This window comes from Rattus rattus, chromosome Y (genome assembly GCF_011064425.1).
Source record: "Rattus rattus isolate New Zealand chromosome Y, Rrattus_CSIRO_v1, whole genome shotgun sequence".
Taxonomy (NCBI): domain Eukaryota; kingdom Metazoa; phylum Chordata; class Mammalia; order Rodentia; family Muridae; genus Rattus; species Rattus rattus.
The window spans coordinates 1,963,677-1,974,058 of record NC_046173.1 but is presented as its reverse complement, the minus strand read 5'-3'; the positions used below and the strand labels follow the sequence as shown (position 1 = coordinate 1,974,058).

The following is a 10,382-nucleotide window of genomic DNA, read 5'->3' as shown; positions in this document are numbered from 1 at the left end:
GTTCAATGTCCAATTTTCTGAGGAACCTCCAGACTGATTTCCAGAATGGTTGTACCAGTCTGCAATCCCACCAACAATGGAGGAGTGTTCCTCTTTCTCCACATCCTCGCCAGCATCTGCTGTCACCTGAGTTTTTGATCTTAGCCATTCTCCCTGGTGTGAGGTGAAATCTCAGGGTTGTTTTGATTTGCATTTCCCTTATGACTAAGGATGTTGAACATTTCTTAGGTGCTTCTCAGCCATTCGAGATTGCTCTTTTGTGAATTCTTGGTTTAATCGTATACCCCATATTTTGATTGGGTTGTTTGGTTTTTTTGGTGATGAGCTTCTTGAGATCTTTACATATTTCCGATATTAGCCCCCTATCAGATGTGGGATTAGTGAAGGTTTTTTTCCCAATCTGTAGAATGCTGGTTTAAGGCAAATTATTTTCATTATTTCATTTTACTGTTGTGGTTTCATCGGTTTTTTTTTTCCCCCCACAGATTTATTTATATAATCTGTTTAGGCCCCTCAGTATATATATGTAGTTGCTGTTTTGCTTAAGCTATTATATTCCTCAGCCTACTACCAGTTTCTGATGAAGATATATTGCTGAAGGAATGTTTTTAGTGTTGGTTTTTGTTGTTGTTTTATTTGTGTAGTTGTTTTGTCTAGGCATCTGTAGTTAGGATGTTTGAGTTGATTCTAGGTGTTAATATCTAGTCTTGTTGAATGGGTATTCTGCTCCTTAGTTTTTCTTGCCCTCCCTGTATTTAAGAAAGTGTGGTGGCTGTTGGTTGTGGTAGAGAAAAGAATACCTGTTAAGGTCAGTGGGTGACAGAAAAGAGATGATAGAATTCTCTTCACACCTAGAGGTGGAAGTTGAAGGTGTAGAGGTAGTACCTACAATTACATAGCTATAAGATAGAATTCTCTAGAGAGACAAAGATGAAAGGGCTAGGGAACTCTGAGTTGGAACCATGACTTGGAGTCATGTTAAATTGGGATGAGTGCTACCTGTAAGGAAGTTTTTACTGGGCTGAGGTTGAGAATGGAGAGAATGGAGAGATCTTTGCCAGGGTTGGAATCTTAGAGTCCCTAGATAGTGTTTCTCCGTGTCAGGGACTGAAACAATTGGAATGGACTAGATGGGAGGTCAGAGAGGGTTTAAAGGAAGGAGGAATGCTAGTTTCACACCAAGGTTTGACTTTAGGTAGAGTGAATGCAGAGTCCCTGTTCAGAACTGTGGGTGAAACTGGATAGATTGTATTGGAAGGAGAGTGAAAGACCCCTACCTGTGTCCCAGTCTTATTTCTTCATTTGGAGTCCCAGTTAGGGTGCTTATGGCAAACTGAGCCAATAATGACAGAATGAAAATGTATTGGAAGGGAAGGCTTAAAACAGTCCCTGGTAAGGGCTAGTGGAAAGATTTGACACAATCACCAGGGGTTGGAGCAGTGTTGACCAACTTGTCTCAAAGACACAGAGCCTCACCTAGTCACTAGCAGGTTTCTAAGTAGGCACTAACAGTCTCTCCCTCCCTCCCTTTCCCCTCCTTCCCTTTCTGCCTTCCTCCCCCCTTCCTTCATTCTTTGTTTATTTTGTTTTGTGAGACAGGGCTTCTATGTGTTATCTTGGCTGCCCTAGAACTCACTCCGTAGACCAGGCTGGTTTTGAACACCTGTCTGCCTCTTTCTTCCTGAGTGCTGGCTTTAAAGGCATTCTCACCACCTCCCAGTTTACAGTATGTATTTTTTTTTTTTTTTCTTTTCTCTTTTTCGGAGCTGGGGACCAAACCCAGGGCCTTGCACTCGCTAGGCAAATGCTCTACCACTGAGCTAAATCCCCAACCCTATAGTATGTATTCTTAATTCCATTCATCCTCATATTCTTAACTCCAGTCATCTCTCAAACTCTAGTGGTAGAGTATATTATTTTAGATGCTTATTATCCCTCTGAATTTTAATGTTTTACCTAGTAGAATCAAAGGACCATTTTAAGAAATTAAGGTATATTTTAAGTAGCTGGATGTCATTGTACATGTCTTTCATTCCAGCATTTGGGAAGCAGAAGACAGGGGAAATCTCAGTTTGAGGCAACCATATCCCAAAAGCAATTTTTTTTGGTTGATTATTATAGGCTTTCTCTGGTATAGTAATATTCTTCAGGTATTCCTATCATCTGTTTTTGTTCATGGACATAGAAATAATTTAGATAGGACACATACCATTGTACATTTGCATAAAAGCAACTGTTATAAGATCGTTTACTTTGGTGCACAATACATGTGTTGGTTGTTTTGGGTAAGAGTAATACAATAATCTTTTCTTTCTTTTGTGCTAAATAAAGAGAAATTCACTGCAGGTTGGGGCAATGGGAAACAAATTGCTTAAGAAAAACTTGGAGGGGTTGGGGATTTAGCTCAGTGGTAGAGCGCTTGCCTAGGAAGCGCAAGGCCCTGGGTTCGGTCCCCAGCTCCAGAAAAAAAAGAACCAAAAAAAAAAAAAAAAAAAAAAAAAAAAAAAAAAAAAAAAAAAAAAAAAAAAAAAAAAAAAAAAAAAAAAAAAGAAAAACTTGGAAAATATTGTGTTCTTTTATCTTATGACTCATGGCTTCCAAATCATGTTACTTTGATGTGTTTACTGTATTTTCACTTTGCTTTCTTTTTATGACTGATGGCAACTAGTATTATTTGTGGTAGCAAAGATTTGTTTTATTTTTCTCACTATTGATAAAACAAATTAATACAGTATAATCTTTCAGGGAAAATATTAATCAAATTATATCTGATTTGTGGATATTTGTGTGAGGATTCAAGTGCTAAGGGTGACCTTAAGCAGTATATTTCAATTAATTGAATACAAATAAATGTATCATAAATTATTAGTAATGTTGGGGTCTAGGAGTCATTTCATAAACTACTTGAACATTGATCTCTATCAGACAGGGATAGTTCATTTAATGCTATAGCCCAGGACTGATCCATTACGGTCCAGACTCAGGAATTGACTATTATGCTGTGTCAAGATCCTATGGGTCTTTGAAACTTAAAATCTGTGCCAAGTTATTTCACTAAGCAGGATTTAGGGATAAGGGATTTCCTTAGGAACATGTGTTTGTTGTACATTTAGCCTGCTCTCACTGGTTGGGATATTCAAATATAGCAGGGGACTTTCTTGTGTATCATTCATGTCTTAACTTGTTAACCAGGATACAAATGTTAAGCAGGAACAAAATACGACTTTGCTTATAATATTAGAAAGTGACAGGCTAGACAGGTAATAGTTACTAAAGCCTTAAAATTCTACCTAGGCTTTAACAAATAAACTATGTTTTAGTATGTGTTTAATTTTTCAGAAATAACTGTCATTATGATAAATCTGATGTAATGAAAGAAATCATGTCTTAGCAGATAAAAAGATTTGAATAGGTTGCAGTCAGATGTGGATGATTATGAAAAGTGGGCCTTGCTGGAAGAAGTTAGAAGTGGTAAATTAAATTGTGAAAACAATACCTTGCCTACAATGGATCAAATATTCTGAAATGTACTTTAAAATAGGTTCAGTCCTCTTCAGAAATTGTCTTACTTCATGAAATATGAAACAAACATAGGAAAGGATGGAAATTATTCTAGATGTATGTAGACGATTTGGAACACAGATCTGATTGAAATTTCATTTAAAAATATTTAATGGTTATTTAATTGTGAGCATATGTTCCTGTTTATTTTTCCAAACCATCATTTGAAAACGAGAATTAGTAAGATTAACAACATTCATGCACTCATTGATAAGTGGCTATTAGCCCAAATGCTTGAATTACCCTAGATGCACAGAACACATGAAACTCAAGGATGACCAAAATGCGAATGCTTCACTCCTTCTTTAAAAGGGGAACAAGAATACATTTGGGAGGGAATAGGGAGGCAAAGTTTAGAACAGAGACAGAAGGAACATCCATTCAGAGCCTATCCCACATGTGGCCCATACATATACAGCCACCCAATTAGACAAGATGGATGAAGCAAAAAAGTGCAGGCTGACAGGAGCCGGATGTAGATCTCTCCTGAGAGACACAGCCAGAATACAGCAATGCCAGCAGCAAACCACTGAACTGAGAATAGGACCCCCGTTGAAGGAATCAGAGAAAGGACTGGAAGAGCTTGAAGGGGCTTGAGACCCCTTATGAACAACAATGCCAAGCAACCAGAGCTTCCAGGGACTAAGCCACTACCTAAAGACTATACATGGACTGACCCTGGACTCTGACCTCATAGGTAGCAATGAATATCCTAGTAAGAGCACCAGAGTAAGGGGAAGCCCTGGGTCCTGCCAAGACTGGAACCCCCCAGGAATGTGATTGTTTCAGGAGGGTGTAATGGGGGAGACTTGAGGAGGAAACATCCACAGAAGGGAGAGTTTAGGGACAAGTTGGTTTGGAACCAGGAAGGGAATAACAATCAAATGTGGCAGAAATAAGACAATAAAGATGGGGGAAAAGATTAACAAATATCTTTAATAATTAGGGTTTTCTTAGGTTGGCTTATTAAAAGTACATTTAAATAAAAACTAATTTGCAAATGATGTGACCTTAAGTATCTTACGACTTTTTTTGTCAGGAAGGGAAATAGCAGGGAATAGGCATCATTGCCATAAAGGCTAAAGAGAGTCACTAAAAGATCAGTATTCCTGGGGGTGGTGTGTGGGTGGGGGAAGATCAGTACTCCTTGACCTTCTCCTTGTGTAGCTTTCTGTCTTGTGTCATGATTATTTCTAGTAGTAGAGCAGTTGTGACCTGTATTGATATCCATCACTGGAATACATGTTCTGATATGACATATTGTTGTTCCCACTGCTGAGATCCACTTTCAATCAGACTGGTAGTCTGATTTCTTTTTTAAAGATTTTAATTATTTTATACATATAAGTGTTCTATTTACATGTATGTCTGCATGCCAGAAGAGGGCATCAGATCTATTATATATGGTTGTGAGCCACCATGTGGTTGCTGGAATTGAACTCAGGGCCTCTGGAAGAGCAAACAGCACTCTTAACCACTGAGCCATCTCCAGCCCTAGTAGTCTGATTGAGAAGCAGAGGTCTTCAACACTGAAAGTGTGTGAGCTGGTGGAGACTGTAGGTATTGAGAACTCAAGAAGAAAATAACAGACTTCTTGGAAGACTGGTCTGTGGGGAACAAAGGCTGTTAAACCTTGGAGGGAGGTGGGCAGAGAGGAGGGGTAGTGTTGATGTATCATTGACTGGTGCTAATTCATTCAAATAAGACATTTCCAGGCCCTAGCTGGACATGACCTGATAAGAAGAAGAGAGGAAATTTAACCTGTAACCAGGTTGCCAAATTGTGTGACTACCTCACCGGTGGCAGAGGTGAGGATCATAAGGCTAAATGTACTTAGGACATGCAGGCCCAGGGCAGGGAGGTCTCAGAATGAGATTTTCAGTGTTTGGTTCCCCTTTCGCTTTTCTCTTGCTCCAGGCTGGCTCACTCATTGTTGTTGTGCCCACAATAAATTACTTTTGTTACTTCTAGTCACAATAGTAGATGAGGAATATCTACCATTAGATTTCTAGATATATATCTACAGATTAGATACAAAGCCAACTACTCCAGAAATTAGAAGAGATAAATTAATAGAAGATAAAATGTTTGAGAAAATACAGAAGATCAAACATCTCAGCCTGTCATTGGGCTATTGACAGGAGTTTTAGGTTCAAATACAGGAAAAGACAGAGTGAGAGGGACCCATAATTGAACAATTTTGATGACATTTTTGTGTAGTTGACTATTATTTTGAGATTTATTATTTTTTATTTCTTTATATTGATTTATTTAGAGACAGAATTTCTCTCTATAGCTCTAGCTGTCTTGGTAACTAACTTCTCTTTGGAACAGGCTCCCCAAACTCCAAAGCTACCTCTTTCTGTCTCTGAGTGCTTGATAAAGTGTGTGTGACATTACATCTGGCCTGATTTATTACTATTTCTAAACATGTGTATTTGTGTAGGTCTCAGGATTGCATGTACATGTTGAGTGCTGGTGGTATCTATGCGTGACAAGAGGAGGGGCATTATGTTTGCTGAAGGTAAAGTCCTGATGATTGTGAGCTACCTAATGTGGGTTCTGGAAATTGAACTCATGTGCTTTTCAAGAGCAGTAACTGCTGAGTCATCATCCAGTACTATAGTTGATTATTAGCCCCATCTTGTTTCATAAGGTGACTTTGGGTGAGTCATCTTAACACGGGAAAGAACTTGGTTAATGACATAAGTGCTTTTTTTTTTTTTCTTTTGTTCCTTCCTTCCTTTATTCTATTTTCTTCCTTCCATTCTTCCTTTCTTCATTTTCTTCCTTCCTTTCTTTTGACAGAATTTCTATATATATAGCACATTGGCTGAAACTCATTCCATGAACCAGATTGGTCACCAACAAATTGCCTACCTCTGCTCCTCAAATAATGGGACTAAAGGTATGTGCTACCACTGCTGAACAGGGATGAGAGTGTTCTTGTTTCCAGATAGTTGTAAGCCTTGAATGTTTTTTCTTGAGTTAATTATTATAGCATAACATTACTGGAAACTTTGTGAGATTTCCCAAAGGCACATGAAAGGGTTATTGTACAAGTTTAACAACAAATACCATGCTCTATCTTTGTGTATTCAGTTTTGACGTGTAACCAGACTCTGACTGTCCCAGCAAACTGAGCTGGGTCACTAGTCCTAGATAAACCAAAGAAATGATTTGAATTAATAAATCCAGAAAGGTTTCATTGTAATTAATCTAAATTTACACCAGGAACACTTCCAAGTCCATCATCTTTAGGGACTAACCTGAGGTTTAAGTTTAAATAGAAGATAGGAAATAACTACACATAAGCAGTTGAGACAAGGAATAATCCCTCCTACCAGTGACTGATTATTTATTCCCTTCTGTCTGAATTTCTTTTCTGTTTTGTTCTCTACTTTAGGATTGGTACCCTCACCCAGTGAGATACTGCATCTTTTTCATATCTTAATTTGTTACAGTAAGAAAATAACACTTTCCATTGATAGCATTTAACCAAGAGTAAGCTCAAGTTTGAATTCTTTTGTTTTCCTGTTTTCTTTCCTCTGTTATATAATCTGAATCTTTGCCTGTCTGTAAGTTGTTTATTGAATCTGTTCCTGTCACTGTGTCTATATCTTTGTCCTGTTTGTCCTTAATAGCACAGAAAGCATGACATCAGAAGCAATGGAATAGTTTACAGAAAACTTTAACAAATTTTAATTAAAATTAAAATAAATTAAATAATTGGCTCCAACTGATCCAGAAAGCAAACTTTGTTTGTTAGCCAGTATCCGAATGTTACATTCAGTATTTGCTGTTATAAAACTGTGACTAAAGGCAAACTGGGAGGAAAGGGAGTATTTTGGCTTGTGTTTCCACATTACTGTTCATTGAAGGAACTCAGACAGCAACTCAAACAGGGAAGGAACATGGAAGGAGGAATCGCTTTAGAAGCCATAGGGGAATACTTCTATTGGCTTGCTTAGCTTGCTTTTCTTATAGAACCCAGGATCACAAGCCCAGGAATGGCACCACCCACAATTGGCTGTGTCTTCTCACATCAGTTACTAATAAACACAATGTTCTATAGGCTTGCCTACAGCCTGACATTTTGGAGGCATTTTCTTAATTGAAGTTCTTCTTTTCATGGCGTAGCTAGAGCCGCTGTATAGCCTTTCAGGTGGCTTAGTCCCTAGAAGCTCTGTTGGTTGGCATTGTTGTTTTTATGGGGGTTGCAAGCTCCTTCAACTCTTTTTTAATCCTTCCTCTAAATTCCCTCAAGGGGGTCCTGTTCCCAGTTCAGTGGTTTGCTGCTAGCATTGACCTCTGTATTGCACATGCTCTGGAGTGTCTCTCAGGAGAGATCTATATCCGATCCGTTTCAACATGCACTTTTTAGTTTCATCAATCTTACCTAGTTTTGGTGGCTGTGTATATATATATATACAGACTCTGAATGGCTGTTCCTTGAGTCTCTGCTCTAAACTTTGCTTCCATATCCCCTCCTATGGATATTTTTTTCCCCTTTAAAGAAGGAGTGGGAGCATCTGCATTTTGGTGTCCTTCTGGAGCTTCCTGTGGTCTGTGGATTGCATCTTGGGTAATTTAAACTTTTGGGCTAGTATCCACTTATCAGTGAGTGCATAACATGTATGTTTTTCTGTGATTGGGTTACCTCACTCAGAATGATATTTTATAATTCAGTCCATTTGCCTATGAATTTCATGAAGTCATTGTTTTTGATAGCTGAGTAATATTCCATTGTGTAGATGTACCACATTTTCTGTATCCATTCCTCTGTTGAAGGGCATCTGGGTTCTTTCCAGCTTCTGGCTATTATAAATAAGGCTGCGATGAACATAGTGGAGCATGAGTCTTTGTTGTATGTTGGAACATCTTTTGGGTAAATGTCAGGAACAATATAGCTGGCTTTTTTTAGGAACTCTGATTTGCGTAAAGTGGAATTTTAGTGTTGTTTTGACTTGCATTTCTCTGTTGATTAATAGTGTTGAATATTTCTTTAAGTGCTTCTTAGTCATTCAAGATTCTTCTGTTGTGAATTCTTGGTTGAGAATACTCTGTTTTAGCTCTCTAGTCCTTTATGTAATTGGATTATTTCATTTTCTGAAGTCTTAGCTTTTTGAGTTCATATATATATATTTTATATATTAGCCCTCTATTGGTTGTAGGGAAGATCTTTTTCCAGGTTATGTAGGGTATGGTATTTCTTAAAAATCATTAGGGCTGGATTTACAGTTCACAGTTTTGTTTTGTTTTTTTTTTTGTCCATGTTATAATGGCAGGAAGTATGGTACTAGAGAAGGAGCCTAGAGTTCTTCATTTGGATTGAAATGCAACAGGAAGAAACAGTGAGGTACTGTATATTTTATGAGCTTGAACCTCAAAGCCGCCCCTAGTCCACACATTCCCTCAAGGAATAGCTTCTCCAAAAGGCCACCCCATTCTAACAAGGCTACACTCTATTATGGTGTTCCTGAGATGATGGGGTTATTTTCACTTAAACTACCACATCAAACTCAAAAACAAATATCACATTTTTTCCTCACTTAAGGATGCTGAACTCAGTGTTTAAACAAATGTGTTTGCCAGTCATGAAACTACAAAAGGGATTATAAGATCTTAATGGAGGTAAGAAATAGAGATGATAATGGATTACATGTAAAAGAAATACAGAATAACTAATCTAGAGCAAAAGAAAGAGCCAAATGGAGTAAGAGAGAAGTGAAAAGACTAATATTGGAGAGGAAATGGTTGAGAACAAATTATTACAAAACATATGCATAGGGGTTGGGGATTTAGCCCAGGGGTAGAGTGCTTGCGTAGCAAGTGCAAGGCCCTCAGGATTCGGTCCCCAGCTTCGTAAAAAAAAAAAACAAACAAAAAACAAAAAAAAAATGCATAAAGTTGCCAAGATAAAATCTGATTCTTTGCTAACATACAATGCTATAGAAAGGCAGACTAATTAATATTAAGAAATTGAGAAATCCAGTATTTTTTCTCACATTATACTGATTTATTTATTCTTTGTTTTTTTCTTTGTTTGTTTTGTTTTTGACACAGAGTTTCATTTTGTAACCTTATATGGGTTTCTGTATATAGACTAGGCATGCCTCAATTCATACCTGCTCCACCTCTGTGCCAAGCATAATGAGATTGTAAGGGTCCATGGTTCATCAAAGAATGATATCCCAGACTCAAATAGTATGTAAAGGTAGAGTGTTTTATTCTGCAGAGGTCTAGCATGCTGGGGTCTCCCATTACCAAGATAGAGAGACAACCAAGTGACCTTGCAGGTTTAGTTTAAAGCATATTGGAATTCTGGGGTAGATGAGCTTTATCTTACTTACTCTATCTGTAGGCATTCTAAATCATTATTGGGGGTGGAAACTTACTGGGGAAGTCTGGAAATTATTGCTGAGGAAGTCCAGGGTAGGTGACTTTTATCATACTTCATCTAGGGACATCCCATTGGGACATGGGGGCTGGAACCTGTTACTGGGGAGGTCTGGAAACTAAATAAATAAGCCACAGGTCTTTTCTATGATCCCAAAGTTTGGGTGAGCACCCCCTTTGCTGTCCCCTCTCTCTGATCCACATACAGGTGAAATGGTTTGTGACTCTCCAGGAGGGCCAATGCTGCCATCTCCAGTAAGGCTCTTCTTAGAGTCTTAAAAGTTACATTCACTCTTAAGGGTCCATCACTTTGTTTTCTTGGTCCTGAAGACCTCATAAGGCTTTTGGCTAGCCAGTGACCCTTGCTCCCAGAGTCTACAAAACCTTGTGTGAGATCCCAGAAATTCCTGTACTTGCTTTCG

At 38.2% G+C, this 10,382-nt stretch overlaps 1 protein-coding gene across 1 annotated transcript in view; it reads right to left on the bottom strand.

Annotated features, from left to right (window-relative positions):
* Window positions 1-9,734, bottom strand: part of LOC116889632 (histone demethylase UTY-like) — a 22,414-nt gene extending 12,680 nt beyond the window's left edge. The window contains exon 1 of the mRNA XM_032890545.1: window positions 9,690-9,734. Within this exon, the coding sequence (XP_032746436.1) occupies window positions 9,690-9,734 (45 nt within the window). The remainder of the gene's footprint in view (window positions 1-9,689) is intronic.
* Window positions 9,735-10,382: the final 648 nt, after the last annotated feature.